Raw genomic sequence first — 26,372 nt, 5'->3', positions numbered from 1 at the left:
AAATCTTGCACAGCGATTCTTATTGAAAAAAAACAAAAACTTCGAGAAGTTGCTAATAAAACTTGCATTTCAGTTCTCTCCCTAAACCAGCTGACTGTGATTTTTGACAATAACATACAATGTTGTGAGCCGAGGTTACAAGAAATGGATATTTTATTCAGGAATTTACAAGGCTAAACATACAACCAAAACAACAAATCCAAAAAAAGTGCTCTTTGACTTTAGTAACTTGGTCCCATGTATTATGGCCATATACTGTTTACTGTGGAGTGATGCCTCAACCCTACAGTACAAAACACTTAGACAAATTAACTGGGAGCTGGACACCAAATCTTCTCATTCACATTCATACACAGGATTTGGTTATGAATTACAGGTGGATATGGCTCACTGGATTCATCTCTAATGAGGGATCATTGCATTAATGGTCAGTACAGTCTATAAATTACCAGGCAAACATGGACTAGGGCTGCAGTTCAGAATATGTCTGACTATACTGTAATAATGGATACACAAATGAAGGGACATTTCAAAGCAGGAGTCCTCTAAATGAGACAACAATGTACATGTGTGCAGCAGCAGCTGGATCTGGATAATCTCTCAAGAACACTGGGCATTGGATATGAGGGGGTCTACCACACTGATGACCCCCAATACATAACTTTATCATTTATAGCATATTCCAGGAGCACATAATAGACGTATATGCTCTGCAGTCGGCAATAAAACAGTATTTTGTAACTAGGAAAAGCTGGGGTTTGTCGTTTCCCTGTGTTACCAAAGGTCAGTGCATCATTGCATATGTCTGTGTGTTTTGCATGTACCATATGTACTTGGTATGACTTCATGTATGTAATTAGTGAAAAGATGCCAGAAGTGAGACAGGAAACCACACTAATATACAATGATACACTTACACTGCCTTCATTCAGCAGAGGGATGCAATACAACCAGTTCCCCAATGTATCTATGGCACCAATGCCTACAAATCCTCAACTATAAAAAGAGAATGTGGGATAGTGGGTGCATCTTCTCGGGCAGCTATGTGTATAGCCACACAGGTCTATCCTCGATGTAAGATTCTATCTGCAGCTCCACAGTTCACTGGCAGGTCCTCCAAACAGGTGGATTACATGGTCTCAGAGGTCTATTCTAGGGTGCAAGGCGCTGTGCTTGGTCTCATGGTCCCAGTAAGAACAGTGCATCATGGACAGCTCTGAGGGCTGCCTGGCACAGGTAAACTGCACTCCATTAGATGTGGCTGAAGGTGGGGGAGCAGGGCTGGTGGGGCTCAATTGCTGGGGGTGATGGGCATGCGGGTGGTGGTGATGGTGGCTCATCCCGTTATAGGAGTTGACCATGCTGGGTAAAGTCATGCTCTGGACCCTGGAATATGGACTGTAAGAGGACGATGCAGACAGTCCCTTTACATTGACTGGGCTGACATTCCCTCCAGCCATTTGACACGATGTGTAGGACATAGGGGTTGGAGGTTGACTCAAGGACCAGGAGTTGTTCATGAAGGTGGATTGTAGGTACTTGGGTGGAGATAGGTAGCCATAGGTGTCACTGCTGAACAGGCTCTTCCCTGCTTGGAAATGGGTAGGAGGAGGCCTGAATGGCCTCTTCATCCGCCTTCTTCTCCTGTAGTTGCCCTTCTCGAACATATCCTCACAGGCAGGGTCCAGGGTCCAGTAGTTCCCCTTCCTCTCCCCTCCACCCTCCCTGGGCACTTTAATAAAACACTCGTTGAGGCTCAGGTTGTGGCGTATGCTGTTCTGCCATCCTTTCTTGTTCTTCTCATAAAATGGAAATTTACTGATAATATACTGGTATATGGCTGAGAGGGTCAGCCTTTTCTCCGGGCTCTCCCTGATGGCCATGGCGATGAGGGCTACATAGGAATAAGGGGGCTTCTGAGATGGATCCGGCTTTTCTTGCCCCTTTTCCTGACCCATGTCCTCCTTGTCTCTCTCCACTTCTTTGCCGCCGTTGTTATTGTGAGCCATCAATGCCACAGTATTCTCATCAGGGGGTTGGTAGGTAGCCATGGTGGCACAGCTCTGGCTGAAGCAGTTGATAGCACTGGTGTATTCGGAGGTGGCACTCATATGATCAGATGGTGGTCCATAAGGTGCCCTAGTTGTATCTAGCGTGGAATGATGTCGGAGGTCTCGTGTGTTGCAATAGTCCAATGTACACGTTGGATGAGACTTTTCCAGGTAATGGCGCAAAGTATTGGTGCTGCTGACACCTCAGTCCTTCACTTAGTAAATACAGCAGATCAGATCTCCTGCCAATCTTCCTCTGAGCTGCTGGAAGTCCACAAGGTATCTCTGCAGTTATATGCAGTCTGGTCTCCTGGCACTGGACTGGGTAAAGGTTTTCAGTCACCATGTGTCCATGGCAGATGCACTGAGCAGAGACGATCCAAGTCGTGCCAAAGTTGCTCCTTGAGTTTTCCCTCCCCTGTCCTGTCCCTCTCTCTGCAGGAGGCTGAGACCTGTGAGGATCCTTCCTCTACTCTCATTGTATTAGAGCTCAGCCAAGTTCCGCTTCCGTCAGCAGCTCCCCCTCTACTGATCTGCCCAGAGAGGGAAGGGTTCACCTCCAAGTCACAGACGTCCAACCTGACAGCTTAGAGATCACACCTATCACCCAGGCACCACACAGCTTGGGGGAGTACAGACCTCTCACCCATTTTCTAAACCCTTTGCTAGCTGTCTCAGATTCTTCCCTTCCAGACTATTATCTCTTCCTAGTTTGCATTTTGCAACATAAAAAGTTTTTTTTTTCCACTACAAGTCAAACTTGTGGTGGTAGCAGACGAGCTCTCTCTGCAGCATGTGCCTTGACTTGCTCAGTCAGGATACAGAAGAAACTACTTCTCACATTCAGTAGACTGGATCTGCCAGAGGAAGCCAAAGACAACAGTGTTCTTTTAGCGTTTTTCACGCTAGATTTATCGCCCAACTCATTTAGTCTCCTCTCTACAAACGATCTGCTCGTAGAAGGGATAAGAGGCACCAGGTCTGCACTGACATTACATTGCATCTGCTCTGTCCTCCCCTGACATTACATTATACATCTATACTCTGCGGAAACTTCACATGGTAAATATTTACACATTGTAGCAATGATTCATTCAAGTCTATGGATAGAAACATTAGTAAAATGTCCATATTTTACTGCATTCTTAGAAAAAAAAATGCATTATGTTTCCAAAACTGATCTGAATGGTGGGCTTATCATTATTGTGATATTGATGTGTAGATAATCATTGTGTATCACAAAAGGAACAGTGACTACACCAGTTCTGCCACCTCTCTGTATGTGGAACAGAATAGAATATTTAGACTAGCTTTTCGCTTACTTACACTTTGTTGTAGACACAAGAAACTTTGTAAACTTTTTTTTCCTCTGATATCCCAATATTTGCATATTTTGGTAACACTTCCATCTGGTTCATTGAGAGCTACATACACAGATAGTAGCAGGTCGAATACACCCAGTAATGTAGAGTTTATTATGAATGGAGGGTTGTTATTGCTGTTTCCAGATAATATCTCTTTAGCCAATGGCAACTCACTCACATTGTATCACACTGAATGTAACAATGAAGGCAAAACAATGTATCAGCTGAGAAATCTTATTTTCCTATTTATGGATTGTAGAATGATGATGAATGATGATGATAAGGATACATTTATTAATAAAAATATAGGGTTGTATTCTTGGAGGAGTGTTCTAAATAAGAATTGGAATTGGAATTTTTGGTATTTTATGTCTATTTTGTGTATATTATGTCTGACTAAGGCAACTAATAATAGCTTATTATCATTAATATATTTTTGCTACATTTATGTTATATTAGTTAGATCACTGTCACAAGAAGCCTCCGACTTAGCACAGGTGTCTAGTAGGAAATATCTTCATTATATTATATTATATCATATTATCATGTATATTATTATTATTTATATTATATTGTCAGGTTGCAGGGTCATCACAATTACAGCTCCTTCCTGAACCTAAAATCCTCAATCTGCCAATCTCTCTGTACATTAAAATAGCATTTGATGCGACGATCATTCCCCATCTCGATGTAATTACATTAATTGATATAGAGTAAAGATTGTCCAACAAATCAGAGTCTTATAAATTACCTTCTCCAGTATTAATAATTTATTATAGAAAAAAGTGATTTTTATAGAGAAATTTTAGCAGTATTTTTGGTAATAGATCAACATCCTACAGAAGAATTAGTAGCAAGTGCATTTAATATTGCCTACTATAATCGCAGATAGAAATTATCTAAGAAGATACCTTACTATGCACATACATATGTGTGAATACAGATGGATAGATAAGTAGGCAATATTAAAATATTAAAAGCACCAAAAATACAGAAAAGCTAGATAATTATACCATTATGCGTTTATTTGTCACATAGTTTACCTTTAATTAAAAAAAAAAAGTTCAACTGAGAAGTGAGAGTTCGACTGTGTATCATATTATTATTCTTAACAAGATATTCTTTTTAATATAATTGCTACTAATTTCTGCCATTAGCAGCAAAATTATGGACATTTGTGAGACACTAAGATACATAGTGATGAAGAAAATGATATTTTCTAATCATTAATAAAAAAAAATACACAAATGCATAAAAATAAAATATTCTAGTTTTCTGACATTTCATATTTTTTGTTTTAAAATATTTTAACATCATATCTATACTGGTCCAGCAGTAACCTTAAAGTATATCAGATGTGATGTTTTATAGTGTTTTAAAAGTAAAATTATTATAAGCAGCAGGGACGACTTACGTGAATATCTCTCTCTCTCTCTCTCTATCTATCTATCAATCTATCTATCTCTCTATCTATCTATCTACTTATCCTCTTTGTATCCATACATAAATCCACATTTATTTTAATCTAAAATTTGATCTACATATCATGTATTCTCCGAGTATTAAAAGTTTTATCTATCCACGCACATACAGATAAAAACAAGGACAATATAACTTCATAAAAATACACAAACGCGCACATACACATACACACAACTACACACACACATAAAAACACACACAATTAAATACACATACATAGATACACACAACTACACACACACATAAATACACAGGCAGATAAATACACATACACAAAACTACACACAAATACACACACATAAATATATACACATAACTACACACACAAATACACACACAGATAAATACACACATACATGTAACTACAAACAAATACACACACACACATAAATACACGCACACTCACACTCACACTCACACTCACACTTGCTAAAACTACAAGCAAACAAAGTGCCATTTAATATAACATCAGAGCATTCTTTTATGATGTCCTTCTATAAAGTCAGGTAATGATCAGGTTTTGCATTCCTATGAATATCTGGAGTAGACGGATCTGGCACCAGTATCACACCAGATCTATGGAGGATGCAGATAAGTCGCAGGATAAAAATAAAAGAAAGCTGATTTGCCGCAGACACTTCCAGGCTGGTGGAGGAGGCACTAACTATATGACCAGCTGCATCCATATGCTACTACACAGATCTAATAATAACTGAGCTGTACCCAGAGGAGGCAGGAGGCCTGGCACAGCTATCTCTGCTGCTAATGCTCTGTCTGCCCCTGCCAGCACTTAGAAGAAAGGAGAGCAATGAAGAAGACGTCTCTGAGCGCCATTGTATGTATATTGTGTGTGGTGATTATAGTGACCTCTCTAATACCCGGCAATAACTGACCAGATACTGGAAAACGCAGGTCATAATAGTTACTGCTCCACTGAAGTCACAGAATAAAGTCATATCGTACAGAGGGCTCTGATCATGTATCGCAGTCGCATCCTGTATGTATGTGTCCTTAGATCAATAAGTTAGTTAGATCCTCATAGAAGTTCACTAACAACTACTTCTTCATCAGCTCAAGGAGCTCCATAGAACTAATGAAAGCCCCTGAGAACAGAAGCATTCCTGCTCTTTTACAGCAGATACCTGTACTTGTATCATCATTTCATACATCGTTTTGGAGCATTTCTATTTCCTTTGAACTCGATGGTCCAGATGTAAGAAATAAAGAAATCCGAAGAGAAGAGAGTTCTCAGCACTCTTACTGCAGTCACTTCTAGTGAATGGAATGGTATATAGTTTTCCTAATTAGCTAGAAATATAGTCGAAATATAAAATGTATATACAGATGGATGGATTTTTTTTCTTGATATTTTTGTTCTCTAGACATTTTAGAAGGACAGTGAAAAAGATTTCAAGAACTGTAAATGAAGTTAAAATGAAACGAAGTACTGGCTCCTTTTTCCATTCCCAATGTTTCCATGTGAATAATGAGAAGAATTAAAGATCAGCTTAGTATGGAATGAAAACTCATTTCTTTTTACTCATGAGGCTTGTAATACTAAAGCCCAAAGGTTACATTATTTTGAATTCATGCTACAAAAAAGAAAGAAATATAACTGATGATTATCTATCTTCTTAATTGAAATAATTTATCTATATAATATAGATTTGCTTATCTACACAATATAATATCTAATATCTATTAATATATATATATGTTAAATCTTCAATCCAGATGTGAATATAATGACACAAAATGTAAGAAATGCGCCTTTGGTTGTACAAATGTTTGTTGTTTTATCACTGGAGGTTGGTGCAATGCAAAGCCTGGTTTCACTTTTATGACCCCGCCCCCCCCATAGTCCTAAATTAGGCCGGTTTATATATATATATATATATATATGTATATATATATATATATATAAAAATAAAATACTGTAGCCAATACGCTATTCAATCTAGAGACATCACATAAAAAATGTATACCACACTATATACATTTATTCAAACACTGGAGCCAGTAAATGATGAATGTGCCTGTATATCTATAAAATGGCATCCATTGGTGACATCTGTCGGAAGTATCCTCCCTGCATAGAACTCTGACATACAGACAAGTTGACACCTTTCAGTTTGCAGCCTGTAGCTAAGGAGTGACTGACAGAATATTTAATGTCATACTTGAAACCTTTGCAAAAGTTATCTTAGGCTTTTAGTATCCCCTAGTCATTCCAATCTGATTTGTGCTTCAGCATCAAATATTATTGGTGACTGTAAAGAGCTAGAAGATATCTTGTGTTCTTTCTTATCTGAATGAAATAGGTTATATACTATTGGATGTGTTCACAAGGGTCATATAGGCAGCATCACTATGGCTGAGATTTTCTGAACTCTCCTCCACACATTAAGGATAAAATCTGCATTGCTAACTGTCCTGGGCTGTGGATATCCACAGCCAGTCAATTAATTCTGCAGCTCTTAACCATACATTTTACCTTTGTAATACAAAAGGGTGAAATTTGTGACAAATCCGTGGAATTTCTGTAGAGGAATCCACAGCCAAATCTGCACCATTTGCAGCAGATAAGTCATGTATTGACATATCCTTCAGAGGGTCACTGATAATAATCTAGTCATTAAGTGTCAAACCACTTCAGCCCATATTCCATTCTTCTGAACTGCTATCACAGGCGAAAAAAAGCATTACACAATCCTTTTAAAAATAATTGTGCTGTCTTCATAATGTATAGAATTGGTGGGCCTTCCAGATTGGCAGATGCTCTTTGTAGCCAATCTCCACTGTGTGTGATATAGGAGTGTACTGCACAGGGTACGCCTATCAATTAATTGGGAATTTCTTACTATAGTATTTCAAGAGAACCCGCTGGTTTTAGTAAAGTTTAGTTAAGTACTCGCATTCCCCATTTATATGAAAATGATGGAGCATGTTTTTTTTTTTAGAATTCTACATTGTGTAGTTCCTCTGTTGTTCCTCCTAGAAATGTATAAATAAATTGTCAACTGGACGCTACCAGCTGGGGGTATGTCCTAACAGTCTAACACCAATCAGTGCTGACAATGTAAGGACATGCCATCTGGCAGGGTAACGATGATTAATTGTCAATTTATTCATAAATTTCAAGGAGAAATAACAATGAAAGTGCACAGTGCATAGTTTTAAAGAAATCTGGCCCAGAATTGTTATTTTATGGCAGATACAAAAGTGTACTAAAACACACGTCAAAGAGTATCGGCAGATGACCCTTACAGGGATGGTCAGAAGTCCAAAGTAATTTTCCTCCTACTTGAATAAAAAAATCCCTATTCTTCCCTAACTACACTATCTAACAGCTTTTCTATTTATTTTTCATTTCCTTCTTGATGACGCTTTGTTTGAGAATCCCAGTGCATCCTGGGATACTCAGACGAAGCTTTATCGGGGGAAGAGGCTGCAGTCTCTGCTCCAGCCCCTGCTCTCTCCCTGAAATGAAGCATCAACAGTGACGCCCATTTCAGGCGCTGGGCTAGACCCTGCGCGATGTGCACAATGACAGCGCACTTTCTGTTGCCAGCTCAGAACAGCAGTAATGAACTGGCAACAGAGCGCGTTGTCAGAATATCCAGCGTGCAGAGACCAGTGCCACACCCGCAAGTGACATCACTGGTCTCTGCACAGTGGGTATTCTGACAATGTTGCTGGGTCATTACTGCTGATCTGAGATGGCAACATAGCGCGCTGTCATTGTGCACGTCGCACAGTGCACAGAGTGCAGGAACTAGCCCACTCCACTAGCGTGATGACACTTTGTTTCAGGGAGGGGACAGAGGCTGGAGCAGTGACTGGAGTCTCTGTCCCTGATGACGCTTCGTTTGAGTATTACAACATGCACTGGGATTCTCAAATGAAGCGTCATCATTAATGAAATGAAAAAAAAAAAAAAATAGAAAAGAGGTTAGATAGAGTAGTTAGGGAAGGCTAGGGATTTTTTAATTCACGTATATTAGAAAATAACTTAGATTATGGCACTAAATAGATAGGGATTTAGTAGGAAAATTACTTAGAACTTCAGACCACCCCTTTAAATTATTTTTTTGTACACAACCCCTTTACCTATAGATTAGTTAATATATTAAATTGTTAATATGGAACCTATAGTACAATGCAATTTACATGCTGAAACAAGAAGAAGTACAACTGTATGTGTGTTGTAGTCATAGTGTCCTCTCAATGTTCTAGGACAAGCTCAGGTTGATTACAGAATGAAAGGCTTGTATGTTCCCAAGATAGATCTTAGACCATGTAGACAATGAGTATGAAGAACTTCTCAGAGCTCTGTCATGACAAGGAAGAATTACAACTATGTCAGATATATTGAGGTTAATCTTAGCCAGGTGGAGGATACAGAGTTGTCTCATTCACGTTTGCTACAAGAAAATAACACATTGATTGTCAGGTTGATTTTTTTCTCTCTGTAGTTTATTCCCCTCTGATCCAAAAATAAGTGCTTAGTCTGTAAACACAACATTTACCTTCTCTACTGCTGGAAGAACCGGAAAATGCCTTACAACCATTACTTTTTTGCAGCAAATTGGTTCATAATTGAAATAGTTCTCAATGACCAGGTACTGTAAGACCTCATTGCCATTTATCGAGCCATTCAGCTTTTTTTCCCCTTGAGTCAAGGGAATCTAGTGGGAGTACAGATCCAACAGTTTGTTACGAGATCATTCACATGCATTCTGCACATTGTTGTGCCAAACCTTCAAGCATTTAGATACAAAAAGTCTACCTGTTGCATTTTTTAATGTAGCTCACCAATGTTGGAGTATCAACTGGTGAAAAAGCTGGATGAAAACTGATGCCATTTTGACATCAGTTGTCATCAGTTGAGTCACACAAATTAGAAAGTAGCTCTGGACTTGGTAGTCCCATAGAAAATGAATAGAATGGTGGTGCACATCTGTGGCCAGCTGTCTATTCTGATGGAGTATTTATGAGTCTTGTTGTCCCAAGAGTCAGACCTCCACTGATCAGAAAGTTGTTATCAACAGATAGATAGATGATAGCTTTCATTGTTGGGAATAACCCTTGCAAAGAGAACATTTAGGGATCAATTCATTAAAGAGGTTGTGCACTACTTATACATTGATGCCTGATCGGCCGGCAACTGTCACTTCTGCCGATCAGCTGTTATCTGTGTCGGTGGCCGGCGGCCGGAAGGACTTATTTGCAGAGCTTGGCGTCTAGTTGTAGTGGCCGTCGCGTGGTACTACACATTCGCCTCCTATTCAATTCAATGGGAGGTGGATGTGTAGTACCCCGCGGCGGCCACTACAACTAGACGGCCAAGCTCAGCAAGTAAGTCCTTCCGGCCGGCGGCCACCGACACAGATAACAACTGATTGGCAGGGATCCCGGGTGCCAAACCCTGGCAGATCAGACATTGTTGCCCTATCCTATGGATAGGGCATCAATGTATAAGTAGTGGACAACTTCGTTAACACAGGCATTGCACAGACCAGTGTTAATGAAGAGGCTGATTGGAGTACGATGTGCCTAATTCATTAATAGGTGCACATCCTTTACCTTTCTGCCTTCAGAAATGTACTGCAGTCAGGGACTGAAGTACATTTCTGGAATAAGTTACGCAAATACAGTGTCGTAACTTTTCATGAATTTGACGGGACCCTAGTGCTTGAACTTGAAATCATGGCCCTGATCTGTACACCGGTCTTAATGAAGGGCGTTCAGGAGCAAGGTGCGCAGAGTCCATTAAGAGGAGCACACCACAGATAAAATGCACTAAATTTATTAAGTGACATGCGCCTGTTAATGAACTTGGCACATCTTGTTCCTGCACGCCCAGTCATTCAGACTGGCATACGAAATGCATCAGGCCATGATTTCCTCCTTGCATCTAGTCTGGGACTGAAGAAACATTTCTGCCATAAGAATTGCCACCACTTTTGATGAATTTGACAGGCGGGTATAGCCACGTCCAGTCCTACCCCGGCTCCTCCCCATCTCCATCTATTTTGGTGCAGCTGACCGAAACTGGTGAAAATTTTGATACATTACATACTTACATTTACGTCACTGGTCTTAGGAGTCTTGGCTACAGTGGTCCCTGTGTTGGCAGAAGTTCCATGGCCAAGTTGGAGCAGTCATTAAGATTAGAACTGGTGGATAACATTTAAACACAGAGAAACCAATTCATCAAAGTGTTTACAACAGAAAACTGTTAAAAAAAATGACAAAAGTTGATTTTGAGAAACTTCACATTTCATAAAGATTTTAAAACTTTTTAAAATATTTTATAGCCATAGAACTTCTGCAACCACAGTGACCACTGTAACCAGGACCCCTAAAACCAGTGATGTCAATGCAAATACATACTAAATAACAAAGTTTAGCTTTGTACTCTGCTACTAAATGCTTATTTTAATCTTCTTACACAAATTCTCATAGTAAATGTAACTATCCACAGCTAAATAAGACTGATTGTCTGCAGACGCCCAGGTCCCAGGTGCGTGCATGGTTATATATTTTTTGGTGGTATATTGATAATTATTCTAAATAATTATAAATGCTGTATTATATAACTCAATATGTGTCATGTTCAATCAGATGTATGGCCGTAATCTCAATCAAGTTAATAAAGACATAAAAAAGATCAATGGTTGTCTATGCAATGTGGGATAAAATGTAGATAAAAACAGACATAAAAAATGAATAAAAAACATAAATAATTGAAAGTTTATCAAATCAAATACTGGCACAAAATCCACTACTATCATAAACTAAAGACAGTGCTAATGCAGACAGGATTATGACAAGAAAGTCTCTCAAAGAAGAGAGCAGGGGTAAAACAAAAAACAAAATATAACAGGAAACATTGGCACAATTTTGGTACATGTTGTTGCCTTTAAGCCCACCCCTCCCACACCTTTCCTGCTAAGCTACACCTTCTCCCTGTAAGCCGCATCCCCTTGCTAAAGAAGCACTCCTATCAAAGTTTTTATCCTCTTAATATATTGCAGTCATCATATTATATAGCGCTGTGTACTTACAATTGCTCATTTTGCCTTTCTACCCAGTTAATTGTTCTCTTTTTTTCGTCTCTGTGTAGAAACAGGAAGTCTCTTGTCCCTACATGATTCATTCCCCTTGTCATCTTCTGAAGCATAGACTGCCATAGACTTTTTCGGTGACTCATGACTTGGGCAGAGAAAATTGACCTCCTGTTTCTACACAGAGCTGAGAAGGACTCAGCCAATCAGTTTTTAATCACATGATGTCATAGACCTAACGGAAAAGAGAAGAATTATCTGGGTAAAATGGCAAAATGAGCTATTGTAAGTACACAGTGCAATATAATATGATGATTGCAATATAATAAGAGGATAAAAATTTTGGTTGGAGGAGAGCTTCTTTAAGTAAGAGACAGAAAGAGTATAAAAGTTTAATAAATATGATGCAAGACATGAAAACAAAGCTGTGTTTAGTGAATCTTCCCCAATGTATTTTTAACTAAAAATGGTGGTCCAAAACGAAAATTTATTTGAATCCTAAATGTCTGTCTGTTTCAGTGGCTTGCCCAGTCGCAGCTCTATTGAACATGCGTCAGTTGTTATGCACAGTGACAGTATGCTCCCTCGTCGTCTCTGATGAGCAGTGACAAGAGAGTGCACTGTCAGTGTGCATTGTAAGGAGAGACTGAGCGAATAGAGGACAGAGCCACTCCCGCAAGTGACATCAATAGAGCAGGCACTAGCCCAGCCCCTGAAACAGAGGTCACTGATGATGGTTTCCTTCATGCAGGGGGCAGGGGCTACGACAGTGACTGCAGCCTCTACCCCCAATGACGACTTATTTGAGTATCCCAGCATGCACTGAGATTTTCACATGAAATGTCATCACATAGGAAGTAGTAAAAAAAATAAAAATAAAGCAGTTAGAGAGGGAACGATTTGAATTAAAGTATATTAGAAAAGAGATTAGATTATGACAGGCAGACATTTACGATTTAAGTAAATTTTAGTTGCGGACGACCCCTTTAATCCTCTACTGAATTAATGCTGTTCTCAAATGTGCGAGAAAGCTACCAAAAAGAGGAGAGAAAACTGGGGAAAAGCCCAACAATGATTTTTTTTTGGATAATGCAATTTTGTAGGAAACAGGAATAATATGATGTCTGGTATGGCAGCTGAAATCCCTGTCAATCAGCTGCTAACACTGGGGAGAACTATTGGTGACTTCGCAATACTCTTGTAGCAGCTGGTACAAAATAGGTGGCACTACATGGTGACCATTTTTGGAGAGGGAGTTCCTATTAGCAGCGGATCTCCTTTCTGTTTAATAGTGGGAGGCTCCCAAAGGGTGAACCTCCCTATATGACACTCTTATATTAATAGGCAGGGCTTGTACACTAGGACTGTATCAAATATGAACATACCTCTGTTGCGCGAAGAAAATGGACTCTCCTTACAAGTGTACAAAAGACTTTTTCAAGATTCCCTTCATGAAGGAATGCACCCTAACTGTCAATGTCCTTCAATCTTGCAATTTCCATGTACCACTAATAATTTTTAATCCCATGACAGATTATTTTACTCATAGAGGTGATATGTGAGTGCATCATGTTATTATCTGGCGTGTGACAAATTACTTTGAAGGTGTTAGTTACACCCATAGTTGGGAAGCGGCGCCACATCCTATTGGTGGTAACGTAGGAGGAATGGTTTGCAAGGTGTTTGTAAAGACTAAAAAACAAATAGGATTGGAAAGAATGGGAAACTGTCACATAAGAAACAAGTAGTCTTGGAAAATAAAAGAGAACCAAGTTTTTTTTGTCACCAATGAAAATCTGTTCAAGATGTTGATGTGAGTCAACAGGCAGCTGTCAAGCGATCTTTTTTATATCCAGATCAAAGTAGCACATTGCTCAGTATGTCAGCTTGTAGAGTAACCACACCTTCAAAAGCATTAGGCTCAAATCATTGCACATTTTTACTTTCTTCCTATAGAAAAATAACCTACTGCAGTACAGCTCTCTCACGTTTCATGCTCTCTCCTACAAATTCTGACAGATCGCTAAGTTTTTATGACTTTTATTGCAGTTTCAATCAGAAATAAAAACAATATTTGCATGTTGTAATTATTTGTTTTAATATTTGCCGCTAAGATATAAAGTTATAGAGAGGGGGGGGGGGGGGGGCAGACAAGTAATGTGGTCTCCAAGCCTCTTTTTAGAGCAGTAGATTGGGTGCAACTTTAAGAACCACAAGTGATGTTGGTGGTATGGGCACACTGAGAAAAAGATGCTGGAGAGTTGTCTGATGCTTTTATCCCAACATAGCAGAGCCACTTTAACAGTATATGCTTCTATTAAAGACACATTTAAGATTTAGTAAAGTTTTCTATCTATTTTGAAAAGTTATAAAATTCACCAATATGTTTTCTGTATCAGTTCTAGATAGTTTTGAAGAACTATTTATGTAGTAATTGCATGGAAACTTTCATTATTTACCTGCAGTGGGTAAAGATGTGTCCTGGTCATGTGAAGATTATACATGTTCTCCACTTGTAAGAACAGTTATTGGAAATGTGTATTGTTTGGAGGGATGTAAATATGTGGCAATAATAGCAGTGAAGGCTCATATCATTTAGAGGGAAATAAGGAAAGCTTCCATTCACTAACTACAACGGCAGATCTTGAAAATTGAAAAATTAATACACAAAGTAAATTAGAAAACTTCATATATTTTTCAAAAGCCATAACATCTCTTTATGAGTTGTAGACAAAGTGCAAAGAATGATGAACCAGAATTGGTATCACTCTTATACCACTTTTAAAAAAGAGAAATAATGTGTGGGCTGACATCTCCCTTTAGGTAACTTAAAAACTGTGAAGTAAAATGAGAAAGTAGTAGTAAACTGGGTGGTAAATTGTGTGTGAGGGGATGATTAGATTTGTTAGGAAGTGATTAATACTATATATCTGGGCACAAGTCTTGTGTATAGAGGGAACAAGGAGATTTCAATCAGTCTTATCCAAGAACTTTCCTTAAAGCACCACTCCAGCATTTTTTTATTGCACTGATGGAGTGGTGCTTTAAATATGAGTTCCCTGCCCCCTGTCTGATTCTCACCTGCCGGCGTTTCCATCCGTTTCCAGCTTCGCTCTGGTCAATCACCGGTGAAAAGTGACTTGCCCGCAGCTCCAGTGTTTCATGGAGTTGTGTGGAGGTCACTTTTCAATACAAGTCTATGAGAGCCTCATTCAAGCATTGTTCTGGCCTTTTTCTGGCTCTCATAGACTTGTATTGAGAGTGTGTGTCGTTCCTTCTGGCAGTCAGAAGCTACTATCACAAGATGGTGCGGAGAGACCAGAGAGGCACGTCGAAGGGCAAGTATATGACTGGGGACAGGGGTTTACATTTAAAGCGCCACTCCAGAGCTGGAAAAAACAAAACTGCTGGAGTGGTGCCCTAAGGTCGGCTGCAGAAGAGTGTATTTAAAATCGTCTGAGTTTCATCCAGAAAACTCACAAAATTTTCATCTAATTTCCATCCAATTTTCATTCGTGTTCCTGTATTTCTATGTCTGTGTGACATCCAAGTGACGTCCATGTGCGATCCATTTTCATACATCTACACCAAAGCACCACTGAAGACCTTAGATTAGAAGCACCACTCCAGTGTTGCTATAAAAAAATGCTGAACTATATTTACCTTTTAAATTTCCTGCCACTACCTTGCATACTTCCAGGGAAAGTTATCTCATTAATAAAGTATTATGAAACATGTTGGATTCATACAGAATAAAATCCAAAGCATATGGAGGTACAATATGGCTGATTGGATTTCTATACGTGATGTATTATAGCTTAAAGGGAATCTGTCAGGATCTGGGAATCGGGGGGATCGATCCCAAACTGTTTACATGGTCTTGTTGATCTCTGAATGATAATGTCATCCACATCTTTACTTCTGTGTACTTTACATCTTTAATCTGTTGCTCCCTGACTGAAAAATCACTTGGCTAATTAATATAGGAATGAGTGAAATGATGAATTATCAGATGTAAAATCCCTGGCGGCGTGCTGGCATGGCTTACCATCTCCCACCATGCAAGACCGCCAACTTACCTATCAGTCCAGGCTGTGCACTATACTCCTTTACTTGCTGTGTGTATGTCTCTTGTCTGCTGGCTTAGGGCGGCGGCGCTGTTATTTCCAGATTCTTAAAGCTACAGTGTGCGCTGTCCTAATGCGTCCCAGCCTATAGCTGTGAGTCACTGGATACTTAAACCTCCCCCACCCTATGGGAGGTTGCTGAGCAACACTTTCTTTCAGTGTGTTCTGTGCAACTGAGTTGCCAGGTCCTGTCCTGTGTCTTGTCTGTTTCCGCCACCCTGGGGGCTGAGTATCCAGGCCCGTTACCTGTATCTGTGACTTCTAGTCTATACCTGCCACCCTGAGGGCTGAGTACCCAGGCCTGTTACCTGTATCTGTGACTTCTAGTCTGTTTCTGCCACCCTGGGTGCTGAGTTCCCAGGCTCGTTCCTGTCTGAACTGTGTCCTAGCCCGTTACCAGTTTGTCTCTATGTCCGATCCTTCCCTTTTCCTGCAGTGTCTGAACCTGTACCTAACTCCTACTCATTGTCTCTGTACTTCTGTTTGTGAGTTTTGTGTCCACTCGCTACTTCATTGCAAGTACCTTGTGTGTATCTGGTTCTGCTTGTCTCGTTTCCCTGCCGCCGTATCTACCTCCTGTGTTCTAGCTATCTTCCTGTGTTTCTCAGTCTGTTCCATGTGAACAGAGCCATGTCCTGTCTGCCTGCACCTGCGGCTCTGATCTGCTCCGCTGGCCCTCCTCACCTGCGGTTCCACTCTGCTCCGCTTGTCCTTCGCACCTGCGGCTCCACTCCGCTCTGCTCCGCTTGTCCTCTGCACCTGCGGCTCCGCTCTGCTCTGCTCCGCTTGTTCTCCGCACCTGTGGCTCCGCACTGCTCTGCTACGCTTGTTCTCCGCACATGCGGCTTTGCTCTGCTCCCCTTGTTCTCCGCACCTGTGACTCCGCTCTGGTCCGCTTGTCCTCCGAACCTGCGGCTCTGCTCTGCTCCGCTTGTTCTCCGCACCTGTGACTCTGCCCTGCTCCGCTTGTCCTCCGCACCTGCAGCTCCGCTCTGCTCTGCTCCGCTTGTCCTCTGCTCCTGCGGCTCTGCTCTGCTCCGCATGTCCTCTGCACCTGCGGCTCCGCTCTGCTCTGCTCCGCTTGTCCTCCGCACCTGCAGCTCTGTTCCTGTATCCCAGTCAGTCCAGGTACTGGAGCCTGTTTTCCTACCTGCCAGTACCCACCTGTCTGTATACCAGCCGTACCAGCCTGTCTGCATACCAGCCGTGCCTGCCAGTACCCACCAGTCTGCATACCAGCCAAACCTGCCCGTTCCTGCATTCCCCGGTGTGGGTCAATAGCTGTGACCAGGGTCTGACCTGGAGTAGCACCTGGGCCACCTCCCACGTCCCTCCTCGGACCACAGAGTCGATTAAGCCACCGTGTGTTCGTGGTCGGATCTGGCGAGGCCCCTAAACACGCCCCTCCAGGCACTCCTCGGTTCGTGGTCCAGTGGGACCACTAACCACGCTCATGCCAGTCTATCCGGGCATGAGCGTAACATCAGAAGACATGGATGAATGTTATCCATTCTTTCTCTTCTTAGGGAAAATTGGACTATGCATCCCTTAGATCACATAAGGCTTCTAAATAGGAATCAGCTAACATGATAGAATTAAATGGGTTGTCTAGGGACAGAAAAAGTTATTTTGGATATTTTGGAAATAGAAATTTACATATATATCCTGTGCAACTTTCAACACGGGAAAGACATCAGTAGAAAATAATGTTTTTTTTTTTACAAATTTCAGTGTTTGCACTATCTGATTTGCTAGCTACAGCCTTAAAGGGAACCTGTCTGTAGATTCATGTTGCCTAAACCATAGGCATGAAAGTATGTGAATATATGGTGAAAAATTGCTAGCATCCCCTTCCAAGCAAGGTAACCTTGAACTGTGAATTAGAGCTAGAATCAAAAGTAGAGAAAACACAGCTTGAAAAGTTGGGATTATAGGGAGAGACATGACTAGTTCAATGAGGCCTCCGGCCAACTTCTCTATGCTCCCCTCCAGGTGATTAACAGTTTTCTCCCTATGAAAAAACATCGGGGAGATCTGTCAATCACTTAGAACATGGTGTGGAGAAGCTGGCCAGGACCAGCACTGGACTAGTCAGGTCTCTCCCTATAATCCCAATTTTTCAAGCTGTGTTTTCTCTGCCCTTGATTCTAGCTCTAATTCATGGTTCATGGTCCTTTTGCTTAGAGTGGGATCCTAGCAATTTTTCACCATATATTTAAGTACTTTCATATACTCTATCATTGCCATGTATCATAAGTACTGCAGTTGCTAATGATGATCTTTATCCAGTCATTCATTCAATCAGCACATAAAGACCTTGATACCATATGTGACAATAAGTCCTCTGTGTGAAGCTTCCTACAGAATGGGGATTGTTATGAGCTGCCCAAGGACCACAGGGAAATCTCTGAGCAAACAGCAAGACCAGGGCAGAGGACCTCCCAAACATTAGAAACCAGATCCGGTGTGGGTAGCTTCACATTGTCTGGATCAACCATAAAAACAAACATTAGGCATCGGGCTGACCCTCATGACCTCAGTGTAAATGTTTCACTGTTCTGCACATGAACACTCGTTATTTAGAGTTGGATAAAAGTTTTGATCATTAGTTGTTTCTATTATCCAGGCATATGGCAGTCATGCATCCAGGTATTTGAAGGTCATATTGTAGGGTTACTGACATTCTGGACTATTGTGTAGTATAGTTATAAATACTAATTCATTTTGTGGTCAAAATTTAAAACATATTTATATTTGAACTCTCTGACACATGATGTTGTTATGGTTAATTCACTACAAAATTCAAGACGGGCCTGGATGACTTTCTTCTAAAATATAACATTACAGGTTATGGGCACTAGATTTGGTGATGGACATTGATCCATGGAACTAGATTGATCGCTGTATGTGGAGTTGAGAAGGAATTTTTCCCCTAATAGGGAGCTATTAGCATATTCCTCATGGAGTTTTTAACTTAATCTGGATCAACATGATAGGCCATAGGTTGAACTCGATGAACTTAAGTCTACCATCAACCTTAAAAACAATGAAACTATGCTTTATATACAAAGTGCTGTGCAATGTTTTAGGCAGGTGTAGCAAAAATGCTGCAAAATAAGAATGCGATAAATAGAAGTGTTAATAACTCAAGTTTAGCATTTAATAAAATGCAAAGAAAATGTAAAAAAGAGAAATCTGTATCAATTTAATATTTGGTGTGATTGCCCTTTGCCTTTAAAACAGCATCAATTCTTCTAGGTACACTTGTACAAAGTCAGGGATTTTGTAGGATTATATTCAGATGTTGGAGTAACAAATTATGCCAAACAGGTGATAATGATCATCATGTACAGTACAGACCAAAAGTTTGGACACACCTTCTCATATAAAGATTTTTCTATATTTTCATGACAATGAAAATTTTACATTCACACTGAAGGCATCAAAACTATGAATTAACACATGTGGAATTATATACTTAACAAAAAAGTGTGAAAGAACTGAAAATATGTCTTATATTCTAGGTTCTTCAAAGTAGCCACCTTTTGCTTTGATGACTGCTTTGCACACTCTTGGCATTCTCTTGATGAGCTTCAAGAGGTAGTCTCTGGAAATGTTTTTCACTTCACATGTGTGCCCTGTCAGGTTTAATAAGTGGGATTTCCTGCCTTATAAATGGGGTTGAAGCCATCAGTTGTGTTGTGCAGAAGTCAGGTGGATACTCAGCTGATAGTCCTACTGAATAGACTGTTAGAATTTGTATTATGGCAAGAAAAAAGCAGCTAAGTAAAGAAAAACAAGTGGCCATCATTACTTTAAAAAATGAAGGTCAGTCAGTCCGAAAAATTGGGAAAACTTTGAAAGTGTCCCCAAGTGCAGTTGCAAAAACCATCAAGCGCTACAAAGAAACTGGCTCATATGAGGACTACCCCAGGAAAGGAAGACCAAGAGTCACCTCTGCTTCTGAGGATAAGTTTATCCGAGTCACCAGCCTCAGAAATCGCAGGTTAACAGCTGCTCAGATTAGAGACCAGGTCAATGCCTCACAGAGTTCTAGCAGCAGACACATCTCTTCAACAACTGTTAAGAGGAGACTTTGTGCAGCAGGCCTTCATGGTAAAATAGGTGCTAGGAAACCACTGCTAAGGACAGGCAACAAGCAGAAGAGACTTGTTTGGGCTAAAGAGCACAAGGAATGGACATTAGACCAGTGGAAATCTGTGTTTTGGTCTGATGAGTCCAAATTTGAGATCTTTGGTTCCAATCACCGTGTCTTTGTGCAACGCAGAAAAGGTGAACGGATGGACTCTACATGCCTGGTTCCCACCGTGAAGCATGGAGGAGGAGGTGTGATGGTGTGGGGGTGCTTTGCTGGTGACACTGTTGGGCATTTATTCAAAATTGAAGGCATACTGAACCAGCATGGCTACCACAGCATCTTGCAGCGGCATGCTATTCCATCCGGTTTGCGTTTAGTTGGACCAGCATTTATTTTTCAACAGGACAATGACCCCAAACATACCTCCAGGCTGTGTAAGGGCTATTTGACCAAGAAGGAGAGTGATGGGGTGCTTCGCCAGATGACCTGGCCTCCACAGTCACCAGACCTGAACCCAATCGAGATGGTTTGGGGTGAGCTGGACCGCAGAGTGTAAGCAAAAGGGCCAACAAGTGCTAAGCATCTCTGGGAACTCCTTCAAGATTGTTGGAAGACCATTTCCAGTGACTACCTCTTGAAGCTCATCAAGAGAATGCCAAGAGTGTGCAAAGCAGTCATCAAAGCAAAAGTTGGCTACTTTGAAGAACCTAGAATATAAGACATATTTTCAGTTCTTTCACACTTTTTTGTTAAGTATATAATTCCACATGTGTTAATTCATAGTTTTGATGTCTTCAGTGTGAATGTACAATTTTCATAGTCATGAAAATACAGAAAAATCTTTAAATGAGAAGGTGTGTCCAAACTTTTGGTCTGTACTGTAGGTTGAAATAAAGTAATTAACTGAAACAGAATCAGCTGTGTAGGAGTTTTATAACTGGGTGAGGAACATACAAGACCTGCAACAAAGGTGAGGTTGTGGAAGACAGTTTCATGTCACAGGTCTTACACCATGGCAAGACACAAGACAGTTATACTGTATCAGCAAAGTTCCTCCCAGGCAAAGATTTCAAAGCAGATTGGGTTTTCTTCAACTTCTTTTGAAGAAACACCAAGCAGTAGAGAATGTTGGGGTCTGTAGACAAAGTGACCCGTCAAGTAAATTTAGTACAGCAAATGAAAGACATATCATGCTTAGCTCCTTTCGAAATCAGGGACCAGCAGTGTCATCAGCTCACAAATGGCAAAAAGCAGAGGAACCAAGCTACATTCAACAACTACATGGAGAAGTTTGGCCTGAAATGGTCATCATGGAATAATTGTGGTACAAATGACATACCTTTGACATGAAAACAAGGCTCTTAATTATTCATGAAAACATAGAAGCTGAAGTGCAGAAAAATAGCTGCAGGAGTTCTGAATTAATGAGTCAAAAATTTAAATATTTGGCTGAAATAGTAGGCAGATTGTTCACTGATGGGAATGAGAACGGTTCAATAATGAGAATCGGCAGGCAACAGTGAAGCATGGTTGGGGCTGCATTTATCCAACTACAGTTGGGTATTTAGTCAGGATTTATGGTGTCCTCAGTTTTGAGAAACACAGGTAGATACTTACCTATCATGCAATACAATCAGGGAGGAATCTAATTGGCTCCATATTTATTCTGCAGCAGGACAACAACCCCCAAAACATAGCCAATCTCTTTGTAGAAACCTATATCCACAGAAGATCTGCGGTTAGTTCTCCAATATGTTTGGAACAACCTCCCTGCTGAGTTCCTCCAAAAACTGTGTGGAAGTATATCTAGAAGAATTGATGAAGGCAATGGGTGGTCACAACAAATATTGATTTGATTTAAATTTCTCTTTTGTTCACTCACTTAGCATTTTGCTAATTTTTCAAAATAAACTATTAATACTCCCATTTTTTAAAACATTCTTTTTCACACTGCTATATAATTTTTATGCTAATACATGCAGGAAAGTGCTTTGTAGTTAACCATAGTATTGCTGTTCATATTTGGAATCCTAAACCTAGAATAAAGCATGAGCTTTCATACCACAGAGTAAAACTACCAAAATGATGAAATAGATCAAGACGGTGGGTACAGATGTAGTGTAGCAGCCTCCAAAGGCCGTGGTGTGCTACACAATTAACCTAAGGCTATGTGCCCACGATGCAGAAATGCTCTGGATTTTTCCTGAGCGTTTCTGCATCTCCCTGGCAGAATGAACTCATGTGGATTGTACATGTGGATTGTACATGTGGATTGTACATGTGGATTGTACATGTGGATTGTACATGCGTTTTTCCTGCCAGGGACAAGTGGATGTGAAGCGTTCTTCACATGCATTTCTGCATGCGGGTTGTCATGCGCTTTTCCAAGCGATTTTAGCATCACTTGGAAAGTGCTTGACAACTTGGTCACACTATATAAATCCATGCAACCGGCATGGATTTATATAGTGTGACCAAAAGAATGGTAAAAAATAATAAATAAATATTATACTTACCTTCTGATGGCCCCCGGTGTCCTTGTCCTGGCTTGCCGGCAGCTCGCGGTAGACTAAAAGGACCTGCCATGACGTCATTTAGTCATGTGACGGGTCACGCGACCGCCGACCTCAGCGGTTGAGTGATCCGTCACATGACTAAATGACGTCACCGCAGGTCTTTTAGTCTACCGCGAGCTGCTGGCAAGCCAGGACAAGGACACCGGGGGCCATCAGAAGGCAAGTATAATGCATATTTTTTATTTTATTCTTTCTTTTATAGGTACTATGGTACCCGAGTCCAGAGGAGAGTCTCCTCTTCTCCAAACCCGGGTACTATCCACACATTGAAACGCATGTTATCCGCATGTACAGATCCAGTGATGCGGATTCCATGCGCTCCAATGCAAGTCAATGGCGGCAAAAACACTGCGATTGCGCAAAATAATTGGTAGTGCTGCTGCACAGCTCATGCGGATTATCATTGGGGAACATGGCAGACCTTCTACCAAGCGTTTTTTAAGCGTTTCTGCAGCGGAATTGACGATGCGGAAACGCTTAAAAAATGCATAGTGGGCACACAGCCTAACAGGTCTAAGTTATTTGCATAGTGCAGTGTTCATAGACTTAGCATTAGAATGCCTCACTATGTAGGTATTGTGAATGGCATGGCACACTTTGGTGATAACCTAGCTACTTGGTCATCTGTTTGGCGGTGGCTGCTACATCTGTATTTATTAGCTGTGAAGACATTCACATTACATTTTTTTAGCAGCTTACATATAAAGCAGGGTGGCTCAGTGGTTAGCAGTTTTGCTTTGCAGCGCTGAGGTCCTGGGTTAAAATCCCACCAAGGACAACGTCTGCAAGGAGTTTGTATGTTCTCGCCGTGTTTGTGTGGGTTTCCTCCAGGTTCTTCGGTTTCCTCCCACACTCCAAAGACATACTGGTAGGGAATGTAGATTGTGAGCCCCATTGGGAACAGTGATGATGACGCCTGTAAATCGCTGCAGAATATGATGGCTCTATATAAGCAAAGCAAAATAGTAATAATACTTCTCCTTATACTATGCATGGCTCCCCCCATGAGCCTCATTTTGTGTTCACAGCTTTGTGAGATTGATTCTGATAGCAGTATATAGATGTACTTTACTTAAAAGATGCCCATCAAATCAATAAAATAAGGAATCAAAACTAAGGAAAAAAAAATCCTATATATACTAACAAAAAGGTCTGTTTGAATTGTCCCCATTTCCAGGGCCTATCACAACCTTGAGAATAGGGACCACCTCCTGATGATTGATCACAGTCTCAAGCCTATAAGGGAGGAGTACACCTGCCACTTAAATATCCTCCTCTTGGTCGCCATGTGTCGTTGTGTACCCCCATCCCTCTGTAAGTGGCCTTTCTACATGCGTCCCCCGTGTCTACTCTGTGCCCCTCTCCCGTGGCCTTCTCAATGTGTCCCTGTCTGTGCTTTCCTCCGCGCTCATCCTCTGAGGTGGAGTGATGGTGGAGAACAGTAACTCAGTGCGGGGACTGCCAATCCTGAGCAGGGAAAAGTATCAGGGGAGGATATAACAGTGACAGGCGTCACCTCTCCTTACACACCCCTATCTGTACAGACAGAGCGTGCTCATTACCTATCTCCTTTCTTGACTTCCTTTGGGACTCGTTCAGACAAGCATATTATACGAATGTGTGCTGTCTGTATAAAAATCGAACAGCACATCGACCAATGTCATCCAAAAGGGCTGTTGAGATGACAGTCCTTCCCCATGGAAAGTGTGTCCGTGTGGAAAAAAAACGCAGCATGCAGTATTCTCTTCCGTATGTCAGATACGACTTGCCCATTCAAGTCTATGGGTGCGCAAAACAAATCGGATCCCATACGAATCATATGTACAGCATCTGATTTTTATGGACACACTGGCATTATTAAACTAGGAAACTGTATTAGACCATGTACATCTAAAACTGATGATGGCAGGCGGATGTTAAAACTGGACACACCAATGGAATATAGATGAAAAAATGAATGAATATCGAGTTTTCTGGATGGATATTGGATGATCTTTCATATGTTCGTCTGAACTGGAACATAAAACAAAGAAAACTGTGCTGATCTGCACCACCTATGGGAAAGGAGAAGGCAAACCTTATCTTCTGTGCCCTTTTCACTAGGCCACATGGCAGCTGTTTAGGCCTACAATGCCCGTGCCAATATCCCCAAGTAGACCTTCACTCTTGTCAGCCATGTCTGCAGTTCCTCCAAACCATACCAGGATTATGCCATGTTCCTGATGTATTATGACTATGACTATGGCCTGAGTGTGATGGCTGTGGCCCATATATGATAGACCTTGCTACTTTTTTCACAGGGCGCAATATTGGGTAGTGAATAATGTACATTTCCCAGATATCAGGAAACACAGGCTGTTCTGCAGACACAAAACAAACATCTCCTTCTAAGAATTTAGTGGGATGTGATCTCCGAAGAAAACTGACCTTGAATTTATCAGAAAAGATGCTCAGGATTTTTTTTTGTCCGGGTCACAACTTCCCATCAGTTTTCACATGACGCCCATGTCTGCGTATGAATCAGGATAAGCCACCTTCACCATCATGAGGTGGGGACCATGTATACAATCCCTTATATCACACCTGCTTGTATAATGTAGGAAAACACACACAAGATCGGGCTAATTACAGGTACAAAGTCTGTAGTCAGCTCAATGTAAGTACAAGGAATGTACAATAATGGCAAAATGTCCAGCTGAGCCCAACATATAGCACATATTGGAATGTCTACTGCTCCCGCATGGAGGATGTGTCCCCTGTCCCTGCAAAAACAAACACTCAAAGAAGTATGACGGGGGCTCAGGAAGCCAAAGGGTGGCCCATCCACACGGGGGCTTCCTCATTCCCAGTACACAATTCACTAACATCACAGATCATTGTTTGAAGAAACCAGGACCACATAACCGATTAACCCTTCAATGTACAAAGCGTTGACCCATCGGACTGTTCAATGATGGACTCTATATTCAATGTCAATGGACATAACATTCAAGCTGAGCAGGTGTTCATCAAAATGTATTTATTTGGAAATACAGTATGGATAGTTTTAGTTAGGCCACAGCCCCACTATCAGTATTTAGTCAGTATTCGGTCAGTATTTTTTCTCAGGAGTAGGAGCCAAAACCAGGAGTGGGTGATAAATACAGAATTGGTGACTTGTTTCTATTATACCTTTTCTCTGATTGTTCCTCACCTGGTTTTGGCTCCCACTCCTGAGAAAAAATACTGACCGAATACTGACCAAATACTGATAGTGGGGCGGTGGCCTTAGGCTTCATTTACTTAGCAGGGCTAAGAACGACATTAAAAATCCACAGCAACCACTTTACTATACTGTATTTGTAGATTTTTATGTAATTGCTGAGCCCCATCTCTACTTTCTCAGAGGTCACTTGCAAAATGGGAAGAATAACCAGATCGGCTGCTGTTGACAGATGTGCACATGTCTCTTTTAGATAAATATTCCCCTATTTGTGCAGACTGGACTTTACACCAAAGTATAAAGTACTTATACTGACTACACAACTATATCATCATTTGTAAAGTTTTTCACTAATCTCTTTCATGACCACTATAGATTTCAATGGAGCTAAGCTGCAGTGC

The 26,372-nt window shown here is 40.9% G+C and overlaps 1 protein-coding gene across 1 annotated transcript; it reads right to left on the bottom strand.

Annotated features, from left to right (window-relative positions):
- Nucleotides 1-228: 228 nt before the first annotated feature.
- On the bottom strand, nucleotides 229-2,537 carry FOXL2 (forkhead box L2). The gene has a single exon (XM_073673004.1). It carries the CDS (start codon nucleotides 2,109-2,111, stop codon nucleotides 1,140-1,142), a length of 972 nt encoding a protein of 323 aa, XP_073529105.1. The 5' UTR covers nucleotides 2,112-2,537; the 3' UTR covers nucleotides 229-1,139.
- Nucleotides 2,538-26,372: the final 23,835 nt, after the last annotated feature.

This window comes from Phyllobates terribilis, unplaced genomic scaffold (genome assembly GCF_046119375.1).
Source record: "Phyllobates terribilis strain yellow unplaced genomic scaffold, ASM4611937v1 Scaffold_3__8_contigs__length_932513732, whole genome shotgun sequence".
In the NCBI taxonomy this organism is placed as follows: domain Eukaryota; kingdom Metazoa; phylum Chordata; class Amphibia; order Anura; family Dendrobatidae; genus Phyllobates; species Phyllobates terribilis.
Note: the sequence above shows the minus strand (reverse complement) of the source record. Positions and strands in the feature narration are given on the sequence as shown.

Bases quoted from the DNA above. Each gene is read 5' to 3' on its own strand.
- FOXL2 (XM_073673004.1), bottom strand. From the start codon at position 2,111: ATGAGTGCCACCTCCGAATACACCAGTGCTATCAACTGCTTCAGCCAG.